At 51.6% G+C, this 12914-nt stretch overlaps 1 protein-coding gene across 1 annotated transcript in view; it reads right to left on the bottom strand.

Annotated features, from left to right (window-relative positions):
- NUAK1 (NUAK family, SNF1-like kinase, 1) overlaps positions 1-12914 on the bottom strand; it is a gene marked incomplete at its 5' end in the record, with an annotated part of 67880 nt that overhangs the window by 32179 nt on the left and 22787 nt on the right. Inside the window, one exon of the mRNA XM_012735131.1 lies at positions 6959-7079. Within this exon, the coding sequence (XP_012590585.1) occupies positions 6959-7079 (121 nt within the window). The remainder of the gene's footprint in view (positions 1-6958; positions 7080-12914) is intronic.

Genomic DNA, 12914 nt, shown 5'->3' with positions numbered 1-12914 from the left:
GCGGGGGAGGGTTGGGGAGGTACCCAGCCCCCACCTTTTCACCTTCACCTGCCAGTGTTACCAGAGGCGCACAGGTCCCCTGAAGGGCTGTGCCTGGCAAGTCCTTCTCAGGGTTTTGCAGATTTGGCCTCCTAGACTTTCAAAGGGGCAGTGGGGGTGTGACAAGGTGCCTTTGATGTTTGAACTTGGGTCCTGAAATCAGAAACTCAAGCAAAAACTGTTTTTATCTCTTCCATCCTAGGCAACCAAGTTGAAAGCTCTGGCAGGCACTTCCTTTTCAGCTGTTCTTTCCATATTGTCAATGACCTCCCCGCTGAGAGACTGGAATTCCTTTGACTGGGAGCAGGGGTCCATCTCCCTGATGGTGCCAGAGATTTCATCTTCCCTCCACACTGCTGAGTAGCCACACCGGAAGGTGGATTTCCATCCTCTATTGTTTACTTAGTATTAGCTGCCACTGATGGTTTATGTTGACAAATTTGAGGGTTAATCACCTTCACGGGAGGGGGGGTGTCAGTAAGAGAGGAGATACCCCAGGGTCTGGTTCCAGAAAGACACACTTGAAAGGAATTATTTGGGGGATTTGGTGAGCGCCATGGTGATGCCGAGAAACCAGACTTTACAAGCCTGAGAGTATTTGGGGATAATATATAAACAATATATTGATATAAATACCTCTCCGTGCGCTGCAATCTAGAAAACGGTTGGCCTATGAGCTTACCAACTTTGGACCCCAGCTTCTCCCCAAGATGTATGCAAAAATGTTTTCTAAAATGCCAGAAAAACTGTAACTTCACCCTCCCACCTATATGGAAGACAGCAAGCTCTGTGATGGTAGGGGCCAGGCTGGACAATGCTCACCCCCCACAAGCCCCCTTTAGGGGTCACAGCGGCCCTGTAAGTGGCAGTTACTGTGAGGAGCTTTGGCTGCAGGGTGATTTCCACACTCAGCTCCACCTCTAAGTTGGCGTAGCCTTAGGAAATGTCCTCAGCCTCCACACCGGACTTTCCTGTCCATAAAATAGAGGTGTTAACAGTGACCATCATTCACATGAGTTCATTGTAACTAACTTATATCCACGCAAGGATATAAGGATTAAGTGAGATGATATATCCTAGGCCCAGGGCAAACAACTCCTACCTATTAGTGTTATTTATTATTGATGTTAAAGTGTGAATTTTAAAATGCTACTTCCCTCCTCAACACCCTGTAGCTTCCCCTTCATTCTTGGGTGTTAAATCTACACTCCCTCCTTTAGCCAGTGGGGTCAGGACCCGGCTTCTCAGGACTCCTGTCCTGAGTCCCCCAGGCTGTCATTTCTACTGACACAAGCTCCTTCCATCCTCTGAGCATTCTGCGTGTGCTGTTCCCTGGCTTGGAATGCTCAGGTCTTCAAAGGGCTCACTGTTTGCTCCTCCAAGTCTGAGCACAAAATTCACCCGTGGCCGAATGTCAGCTCCGTATAAGACCGGAGCTTGTCTGGTTCAATTTTGCCATCCCAGCGCCTATCCCAGAGCACAGCGCACAGTAGGCACTTAATTGGGCATTTTTAAATAAACGGATGGCTTTTTCTGTGCAGTTAGTATTTCGGTATCACCAGTTAGTGCATCCAAGATGGTGGCTTCCCCTCCTGAAGCTTCAAGTTCGGAAACATGCGAAGAGCAACACCACTTTGCCAGGCTGCTGCCCCTGCTGTTGTCTGCTGCTGCTGAGCATGTGTGCGCACACCCACGCATGGACACGTGTGTGTTTTAAACCACAAAAGCTCTCATTGTAGAAACCGTAAAGAAACTGTACATTTGACTCACATTTTATTTATTTGTGCATACAGAACTGGGGTACCAGCTAGAGGTGCAGGGCCATGAGAGAATTCACCAGAGACAGAGTGGGGAGCAGGACAGGCAGATGGATGAAGGACCCCCTGCTGAGGGGAGGAGAAGGTGGGTCAGGAGATATCCACCATGACATGTGAGTCACCTCCGGGGCCCAGATCCCGCTTGCACTGAGGCGGCCGCGACCTGCTTTGCAGTGCTGCGCTCCAACCCGCCACGCCTCCAGGGAGGACCCAACCAATTCCTTAAGGGCCTCTCTTACCTGGCTCATGTCCAAACAGCTACTCAGGTGCCTCGACACTGATTTTTCACTGAGCAAATTAACATGTTTCTGCACGCAGCTGAGGCTCTCGTTGGCCTGCCAAGCAAGGCAGCTTCCGGGGAGTAGTTTCCCCTTCACCGTGAGATAGAGGTGGGAGTACTAGCCCCCAGACTTGGGTCACACCACCTTGGCTGCCATCACGGCCCCCACCACACCCAGCTGAAGAGGCCGGCCAGGGCCAGGCAGAGGGATTGGATGGAGCCACAGGCAGCTGCAAAGCCAGCACGAGACCCAAGTCAGAAACCATGGCAGGAGCCCGAGAGAAGAAGAGAGTCAGGAGATGGGTTGGCGGGGCCACCAAACACCTGCAACACAGGGGGAGGAGCTAGACTGGCTCACACACCCCCACTCCTAAGTCCAAGTGCTCCCCCAGTTCCTCAGAATGTGTATTTGGAGACAGTCTCTCCAGAGGTGATTAAGGTGAAAGAGATCACTGGGGGGACCCTGAGTCCATAGGCTGCGCCCTGGTAAAAAGCAGACATCCGATCAGGCACACGATGAGGGAAAACCACGGGGAGTCACGGGGAGAAGAAGGGAGGGGCCTCGGGGACCCCCCACCACCCTGACCGTGGCCTTTGAGCCTCCAGGCTCGGCCCCCAGCCCGCAGTGTACTGATGAGCTAGTAAGCTTCCAGAGTCTCAGGGAGAGGAGTTATTAAGCTTCCAGAGTCTCAGTCTCCCCAGTGGTGAAAAATGGGAACAAAACTGGAAGGGCCTGGCTCAGCCCCAGGTCAACCGTGCGGATCAAAGGGCACCGAGGTGGGCGAGCTGGGGAGCGGGCGGTTCTGTGCCTACATTAGGAGGGCCAGTGTCACCCCAGAACAGCGGCCCCGGCTCCCCAGCGGCCCAGGGGCTGGGGGCAGTGCAGTGCTGTTCCGGGGACACACCCCAGACCAAGGCCTCAGCAATCTCTGGCTCCTGATCCCCGGAGACCTGCCCTCCAACACAGTTGTCTGGTGGCTATGGGAGAGGCAGAATGTGCGTGGGAGAAGGGAAAAACAACAGAACAGAAACTAAGAAAAGAAAAGAGGGCCACTTTTAAGTCCCTGGAGTTCTCTGGATGAAAACAATACTTTTTATTTATATAAATTTTACATACATATAAAAATTCTTTCACAAATATTCGTATATTATTTATTTATCTGACCTGTAGGTCAGAAATGCTTGGTGGCAGTAGGGGTTTTTGTTTAACCCTTTTAACTTATTTGAGAGTATGAGGAAAGCTATGCACCCTCCTCCTAGAAAAAAAATAACCCATGTTCTTAACAGAAGACACATCACACACCAGCACACACTACCCTGTGGTGGGAAAAAGCTTTCTATACTGTCCAGCACGGCAGCCACTGGCCACGGCGGCCATGGAGCACTTGTGAGGAGCAGAATCTTAAATTATTTTAATCAATTTTTTTTAAAGATTTATTTATTTATTCATACAGGCCAGAGTTGCAGGGGCAGTGAGAGGATTCACCAGAGACAGAGCGGGGAGCAGAACAGGCAGATCAACGAAGTACACTGCTGAGGGGAGCAGCGGGCGGGTCAGGAGAGGTCTGCCACACCATGTGGTCACCTCCCGGGGCTGGGGATCGAACCCGTGCTGAAGTGGCTTTAGCTTCTTAGTGCTGTGCTTTAACCCGCTGCGCCACCAGGGAGGGCCCTATTTTAATTAATTTTAATTCTATTAGTGGTTCATGGGGTCTGTATTGGACAGTATTCCAGAAGACTTTACTTAGCCCCTGCAGCTCACCATGAAATGCCCTGATTGGTGAACCCCAATAAGATCCACAGATGCTATTATGGCATCTTCATAGTGATCCTTGAGTTTGCCAGAACAGGTACCAGCTCATTTCACCCTTTGGGACCTCTGAGAGAGATAGGCCACTTACCTCATTTTACAGTTGCCGCTACTGAATCACTGAGAGGCCCACAGCTTGCCAAAGAGCCATGTCTAATAGGATTTAAGACAGAAACCCAAAACTGCCTAATGTGAGAACTAATTCAAAGCTCTTTCCCAAGTCCCTAAAATTAAAGTTCATGCCCTCAGCTGAGGCCTCATGCACACTTAGTTTATCTTGAAAGCAAAGGTCTCGCGTCTTGAAGCCTCCAGCAGAAGCTAACCCAAGATCAATCAGGCCTTGAGGAGAGAATGGGTCGCTGTTCATGCCCCTATGTGGTCTTTTCTTGGGCAGAGAGACATCCCATCTGGAGCCCAGAGCGGGAACAGTGCTAAGGAGGAGGTCAGGCTCCCCAGGCCAGGCTTCATGACCACTGACTGAACCAAGACCAAATACAGAACCTGGGCACTTCCCCCTGGAGCACTCCCCTGCCTTCCTGATGAAGAAATCCCAACCGCAGCATGCTCACAGAACATCCTGACTATACTGTCCACAGCCCACAGGTGATCTTTCACTAGAACCATTTTCAGGTTTCCATGGTAACCAAACCCTACAGAGCAAACACGCTCAAAATTTAACAAAAGTCACTCTCCTCCTGAATTCTGAACCTCTCCCCACGAATCACTTCCAAACCCCCTCACCCACTAGGCGCATTTAGATTCGCTTTCTCTGCCTGAACCCTCCTGTCACCAGTTCTCCCCCAGAAGAACTCCTTCTGACCCAGCCTGGAGGCCACATGACTACTCCATGACTACTTCTGACCCTGGACCTCCACGGTCCTTGCATCTGCTGCTTATACATCTGCGTTGTGTTTTTTCGACTGCTTCTTGAATATGAGATCCCTAAAACATTCCTCCGAAAGGTTCTAACCACAGTTAACACTGTGCTGAACAAGAATTGGCCGCAGTTCAGAGACCAGTGGTTTTCAAACTTTCTGGGCCCCTCCCAGGGTGGCCAACCCTCAGCAGCACCTGGCCGGTCCCATGCAGGTGGGTGTTGCTGACCCAGGCGCTACACTACAAGAATCATTGCAGAGATGTCTGTGGAATGAGTGCCTGACTGAATCAGTGAATATGCCCCTTTAAAATCATATCCCCAGGCCCTCCCTGGTGGTGCAGCAGATAAAGCGCTGCACTAAGAATCTTAAGCCACTTCCACATGAGTTCAATCCGCATGAGGAGATCCACATGGCGTAGCAGACCTCTCCGGGCCCGCCCGCTGCTTCCCTCAGCAGTGTACTTTGTTAGTTGGTCTGTTCTGCTCCCCACTCTGTCTTGGTGAATCCTCTCACCACCCCTGCACTTCTGGCCTGTACCCCAGTTCTGTATGCATAAATAAATAAATCTTTAAAAAAAAAAACTTATTCCCAAGGGCTCCAAAAATGAACTTTAGAAAAATCAAGATAAGAGATATTGCCAACATTTACTTCTAGATGAATAGCAAAAATAGAAACAGCAAGAAAAAAACAAAAAAAAAAAAAAAAAACCACACAGGGAACTAGAAGAAAGAAAATTTTAAATATCAGAAAAGCTTTAGGGTTAATATCTGGCTTCCTCTTAGACCTTCCTATGTAAGTTGTTATGACTAGGGGAGAAATTAAAAATAGGTTCATTTTTCTGACTCAACCATATAGTAAAAGACATTCTGGAGAAACCATTTGACTCAGTAAGTCCAGGACTAGGAATTTTTCATAAGAAAACAATCAGAAATGAATGTAAAAATGATGTACAAGGAAAGTCACCTGTTTATAATAAGAGAGATTTGAAACAACTTAAATGTTTGACAAAAAGAATTAAATTTAATAAATTATGGTATGCCCATAAATGGAATACTACAAAGTCTTTTAAAATGTCCTGACAGAAGACTATTTATTGACATCTGTTTATGGAACAGATGTGTGTTATAAAAAATGAAATAAAAAAAAGTGAAGCTAAAAACAGTATAATCAGTATGGTCTAACATTGGTTTAAAACCACACACAATTATAGAGTAGTAGATAAAGATATGGATATGGATCAAGGGCTACTCATCAAACTGAGAGTTAGAGCTGAAATTATTTCTTTATCTTAGCATTTGTATTTCAGTCGTTTCTGCAATAAATACATATTGCTTGTGTGATATTTTTCCAGTAAAGAGAAGGGGGAGAAAAAAAGGTGGGGGGAGGGCAGTTGGATGTGTGGATGGGTGTGTGGATAGACAGACAGGCAGGCAGGCAGGCAGGCAGGCAGATCCAGAAGGATGGAGGGGTGACAGACAGCTGTGCACACGATGTGTATGTGTGTCGTGTATATGATAAGCCGTGTGTGTGACAAGCCGACTGTCGGAAGTTTATACTCTTATCTCGTCCCACTGAGGACCAAAGAGTTGAGCATGAGCAGTTTCATAAGCTCCTCCCCACACACCCTCCAGCAAACACCAACTACAGCCTGGATTCCATTTGCAAAGCATGTGCGTTTCCCTCATCTTTCTCGCCATTTCCTGGACCCGCTTAAAGTTCACTCTTACCTCAAAGAGCCTGACTGAGTAACTCAGGATGCATCCACCTCGGAATCCCCAGCTTTGCGAATGACATTTACAACGTAGCCACTGTTACGTGGTCACCCAGCAAACTGCCATGTTTCAGAGGCCACACCATCTCACCTACTGGTTTTCAATAAGGCAGGTTGCCTAGCAACCACCCAGAAACAGGGGAGAAGGCACCCCAGGAAGTATTTTATGAGCAGAAGGCACTGCGCTACGTGCGTCTGGTTGCATTCAAGGTAACCAAGTAAGAGATAACACCCAGCTATTTTTGCATCAAGAGGAAAAATACTTGGCTCCCACCCAGAAAGGCAATTACCTAAAATTCTTGGCAGGCCGCTGGTATGAGAAGTGGTAACTGATACAGGGGGGTGAAAAAAAAAATCACTGACCTTCGTAAATACTGATGATATGAGGATGGTTGAGGGATGACATGATCTCAATCTCGCGTCTGATGTGGACCATGTCTTGTTCGTCCTTAATTTTGTCCTTACGAATGGATTTTATGGCAACCTATAAAGTCAGGAAATGAAATGTTACTCAGAGAACTAAACAGATGCAAATCAGCCATTGGGGGAGTTTGGAAAATAAATACAGATGTTACTTGTTGGCAGAACCGACAAAAACCAAAACAAAACTTCAAAATATCCCTGTCACGTCTTTCATTTACAGCAAAAACACCCTTCTCCCAGCCACAGAAAACATCAGGTTTTAACAGCCTGGGGTTGGGAGAGTGGGTTTTAGTTCATAAAGCAGAGGCTGCTTAATTTGGCCAGATTCGTTGACTCTAGGAATCCTGGTTCTTTGAAAAGGAGAAAAAGGAGAGCTCGGTTTAGGGGGTCTCCATGGTTCAGCATGGGGGTGAAATGAGCCTCTGGGCCGTGCAGAGGCCTCAGCAATCCAGCCGTCTAGCCTGGGGTTTCCAGAGGCCAGTCTTTGCTGTGTTTACGCAATTGCTGTGCCATCTGCAGGCCTCCCTGCATGCTCCCCTCACCCAAGCACCTCTATGAGGAGAGAAAACTCACAGTAAGAGCAAGGGAGGGGCAGCAGGGACCCCTCACCCGTGCCACAAGCTCCGTGCCAGCATCATCTGCAAATCCTAGCTGCCCCGGAGTGGCAGAGCCAACGCAGAGAACGACTTCTCAAATAAAGCACATCAATAAAAAGGAACTGGACGACCACAGGGCTCTAATAAAAAAAGTTTGTCGATGGATTCATCTCTGCTCACAAACAAGTTGCTTAGCAATTTCCTCGGCCTTGGCTCTCAGAGAGAACAAACACTACTTCTGTCTGGGGAGGTGGGAGGTAGCCAGGGGGATCACAGAAGCCCACCAGGCAATTCACCGCGAGTCCGAGGCCTGCTTCGTTCCCTCCACACCCATCCTCCCGTGGCTCACCCGAGGCGCCGCCCTTTCCAAGATGACCACCCTCTGGGTTATAAACCACGACAAAGTGCTCGCAGAAACACGCCCTTGCTGGGGGGCCCTCACCTTAGTCAATTTTGCAGGTGAGGCCTGGTCAGCCTCTGCAGGCACATGTGTGTACACTGACAGCCTCCCCCGCCCCCAGCTCTGTCCACAGAAGCTTTCTCAAATACCAGGAACTGGGGAGCCACTGTTACTGCTGCGTCTGCTCTGTGTGGGTTCCACCCACAAGCAGGTCCCCGGATTTCTCCCCTGCAGAACCTTCCCCGCGTCATGAAATCAGTGCATGTGTCACGACTTGTATGTCGGTGGGGAACTCAGTCACGGCTTCATGTCCACCTCTAACACAGTGCTCAGCCCGTGGCAGGCTGAGAAAATGCTTAGGGGGAGGCAGGTGTGCGGAGAAGCTCTTATGAATGAAAGAGCAGAGAGGGGCCGAGGAGCTGGTGCTATGTGACCAGAGCCCAGACCCAAGAAGTGATAGTGGAACTGGAGAAGAAAAGGGAGAACGACCCCCCAACACCCCAAGATCTCCCGACAGGGAGATGACATGAGATTTCTTTGGGAACCTGGCATGCCTGGTCCCTCTGCAACCCGGAGCGCTCACCCACCCCGCGCCACCCCACCCCAGACCCTGGGTGGACCACGTGGCTGCATCAAGGGAGGATGCACAGAGATGAATGGGTCTCCCGCCTCCTTTCACCACCGTGCCAGGCTCAGCGTTCCCCTAGACCTCGCCGACAGCCCCATTCAGTTCGAGGCAGAAAAGCCTCCCAGCGCTTACGTCAAATGTAAAGATATGACTGGAGGCTTTATGTTATCTGAGCTGGGCCTGCGATCCCGAGAGTGAGTCCTGGAGGAAGCAGACAGTGAACACACACAGGCCGCGGAGGATGTGGGTGGCTGCTGGAGCAGGTCCACATTCCTCCCTGCGCTCAGATGGGCCAAGGGTAGAAACCACCCCTTTGATTATGCAGCAGGCTGAACTTGGCCTCCAGGGGTCCTATTGTCAAATCACAATGGGAATACAGCCTTTACCGCCCAGGGTCAGGGGAGGGTAAGACGTTCTGGGGGCTAAGAAAGTAAGTCTGCTTGGCAATTGCCCCCCAACAGTGGAGTGAGAGGGGGAGGGCCCCACAGAGCACTTGGGGGGGTTTGGGGGGAGATGCTTCCAGGCCAGTGTGAAAAGCATTGCGCATTCTAGCAAAGCCCCACTCAGCACTGAGGAAACTAAAAGGGCTCCATACATGTTACTCCACAGTGGCAGCCCCTTCACAGATGCTCCCCTCCTGGCACAAAGCAGCTTCTATTGGAAATGTGCAAGAGTGGGCTCCCTCTACCCCTCTTTCAAAGCGCTGGCTGGCTGGCGGGAGTCAGAAGGATGAGTGCTGGAAATCACCCAGTGCTGCGGGAGAGGGCAGGTCAGTCCCAAGAGCATGAAATGACACACTCTAGGTCAGCCAGCCAGCCACTGGCAGCCCAGCAACATAGCCAGGGCCGCAGTAACCACAGGCGTAAGGGGCAGCAGTGGGCACGCACAGCTGAGTGCCTGACCTCCCCATCCTTCTCTCCCCTCAAGCTCAGCACCAGCCACCCCGCCCGGAGTGACCGCTGCCCCACAGCCCATAACACAACTCCCTGGGACCTCCTCTCCTCCGTCTTTCTCCACACCCTCTTCCTCCGGGCATTTTGCACCAGCTGAAATCATCTTGCTTCTTTTGTTTGCTACATATTTGATCAGTGAGCAAATCCTGCCCCGGGCCTGTTTTTATAGGACCTAAAGAGCTAGGAAGGGTTGTCCCATTTTTTTAAGAGTTGTTAACAAAGAAGACCTATAAATGTAGCTCCTGTGGCATAAACCAGCACCTGAGGATAAATGGAGTCAGTGCACAGAGAAGCCGTCTTGCGTGCGGCCAGGCACACGCTGAGCACGCTAGAGCTGCTCGCTAGCTGTGTGGCCTGGGGCGGTTTTCATAACCTCTCTGAGCGCCGCTTCTCTCATCCCACCAAGGAGGGAAGGAAATAGCAGTATCTGCCTCATGGGTGCCTATTGGGGTTAAATGTTAAGTGCTGAGAACATGTCTGGCCCAGGGCGAGTGCTCTGGGCCAAAGCATGTTTAATTAACGTTTAATTAGCCCAGACAGCAGACCCCTTACACAGGGCTGCCTGCCTGCCTTTCTCCCTTAGAGCAAATTGGATGCCCTCCCCGTTCCTCCTGGGGCCGCGAGAGAGGCTTTGAGAATGGAGACCACCTTGGCTCCCAAATCACTAAAAGAGCAGGCGAATCTCAACCTCTGGTGTTTACCATTGCACCCCCATTTGAAACGGGGCTCACCTCTGTCACGGTGGCCCGAGTCTGAGGCCAGACAAAAGATGAGGTCTGGGGCCCAGCGGGCTACTTCCCGGTCTCCTTCTCATGGCTGCCCCTCCAAGTGAACAGGGGAGCAGAAGGTCCTGCTGGACATCAGAAGCCTGACTCAAGAGACCCACTTCAGCCTTCCTGGGTTAGGACTTTTCACTCCCTTATTCCTTTTGAGTGCCTTCCAGAAGCCACGCCACACTGAGCTGACCCGCCGGGCGGCTCCCGGTAGGAAGGAGGATTGGGACAAGCAAAGATTCCGCGAACAGCAAGATGTACCGCACGGCAAGGCACCCGCGGAAAAGCACAGAGACGCCTTCTCTCCGCTTGCCCTCCTCGCCCACATCCACGAAGAAATGCAGAGCTCATGAGGCCCCTGCAGGGAGAGTGTTCCCCACCGAATCCAATTTTTTCCTGCACTGCTCGGAGAGGTTGTTCCCTCAAAGCGACTGGAACCAGAAACTCAGGTGCGTGAGCCTGACGCGTGGGACATCATAAATGCTCCCCAGTCTAGACAGCACCGCGTGCCTTATAAAAAGGTCTGCTTTTAAATGAGGCCACCCTCCGGTCTAATGTCTAAACCTTCTGCAGCAGCTGGTGCGGACCCGTGAATTCTGCCTCGCAGTGCCTGCCGTTTAAGGCAAATTCAGCCCAGTCATTTCCCATCTCTTGTTAAACGCACCAGGCCCTCTCCTCTTCTATGTTGGTAGTTTTTCCTTTTGTGTGTGAATAATCACCAAAACCACCTGTTTCACAGCATGCTGGGCGTCCTTTTCCATACAGCTGTGGGTGAATGGTTAACAGCAGGGGAGTCGGGCGGGGTGACAGAGAGGCAGAGGAGGATGGAGGAAACTCAGACTGGCTGATGACCTCAGGCAACCCAAACCTCCCAGGCCTCAGTTTCCTCTTCTGTAAAATGAGGCCGCTGAAAGGGGCGGATATAATGTAAATAGTGCCTGGCACACGGTAGGCGTTTGCTGAATGACAGAGACTAGAATCGAGGCTAATACGCAGCAATCCAGGGCCCTGAACCACATGAAGGCAGATGACCCCACAGCAAAGCTAACCACTGACCTGCCCCCTCCCCAGGGGCAAGTCCTCCCCTTGCCCACATTTGTGCTAAGGCAAGAGCAGGTTGAAAGTCATGTCCAGCCTGCAAGCCCAGAAAGAGAGTGGCCGGGGCAGCCAAGCATGTTCCGGGTCAGTTTTGGGGAGCGGGGGCAGTTCTGGGCAGGCCGAATGTACTTCGAGGTTCTAACCAAGAGACTCAATGTCGCCGCCACTCAGCAGCCCCCTGCCACAGCTGCTCATTCACTGACATGTGTCAGCCGGCACGGAATATTCTAGAACAGCACCTCTCAAATAGGGGTCACTCTGAACCTACGGGTCTATGGCAGAAGCCGGAACCCTGCATTCCCGGCAGGCTCCGGGTGCTGGCAGGGCAATGTTCCTGACAAGAATAGTAACCAGTATTTACTATCACAGGTCAGTGATGTGCTACTGGACCTAACCTACTTCACCCTACGACCACCCTCCTTTACAGGGGAGGAAACAGACACAGAAAAGATAGATACAGCTCACAGTCACGAAGCAGGTAGAAGGTGGAGTGAAGACTTGCACGCAGGCAGGCTGAGCCCAGAGGCTGCCGATTCTTGAGGCGGGGCATGAGGTGGACTGGACAGCAAGTGTGGCACGTGACCAAGAAGCTCAAAGGGCCCCAGAGGGTCTCCAGAGCCCAATGCAAAAACTCCTCCCAGCAGGTGAAGTTTCCCGGGGTCACCTGTGAGGCCGCAGGAAGAAACGTTGCGTCACAGGCCATCAGCGTTGCCATGTGCACACACGCCTGCAGCTTGCCCCCATTTCACGAGGTGTGACCTCACACCTGCCACGTTCCACGGGAGCTGCAGCCCCTGAGTTAGAGGCGGCTCAAGATCTGTTCGCACCGAGGGGCCCAGAGGCCAATGGGCACAGGGAACATGACATGCTGGAGATTGGAGCAAAGGCTCCTGCGCTTGTCTGCCTGATGGTGAGAGTTGGGGGTCAGAGTCTGTTGGGCCCAGGATGACCCAAAGTTCCCCAGGGTCTCCAGGGGAAAGGCCGCGCCCGCCTTCACCATGGTGATGCCACCCAGGAAGCCTTCTTGCAGCCAAAGTCCCTAATGAATTAAATGACCCCCAGTTCTTCATTAGGAGCCTCGCCAACTCGGGACAACATGCCAGAAGGGCCAAGAGGCAGCCAGCCCCACAAGGGCCCAAGCCAGCTCCGCCTCAGGCCCGTGGGCCCCTCCCCCTCTGGCCTGTCGAGTCATGTCAAGACATGGATGCTTTTTTCAGACAGAGGCAGAAGGGAAGCCAAAAGGTGTATCAAGAGGCTCCGAGGAGAGGCAGCCTGACGCCAGGGAGCAACCATGAGTAGGAAAGCTGTGTCCTTCAAAGAACAGCACCCCGACTCACCTCCACCAGCACCCCAACTCACCTCCACCAGCACCCCCACTCACCTCCAGCAGCACCCCGACTCACCTCCACCAGCACCCCACTCACCTCCAGCAGCACCCCGACTCACCT

The sequence above is a fragment of the Condylura cristata genome, unplaced genomic scaffold (genome assembly GCF_000260355.1).
Source record: "Condylura cristata isolate star-nosed mole 26May11 unplaced genomic scaffold, ConCri1.0 scaffold00004, whole genome shotgun sequence".
NCBI lineage: Eukaryota > Metazoa > Chordata > Mammalia > Eulipotyphla > Talpidae > Condylura > Condylura cristata.
The sequence above is the reverse complement of the archived record's forward strand: the minus strand, read 5'-3'. Positions and strand labels throughout refer to the sequence as shown.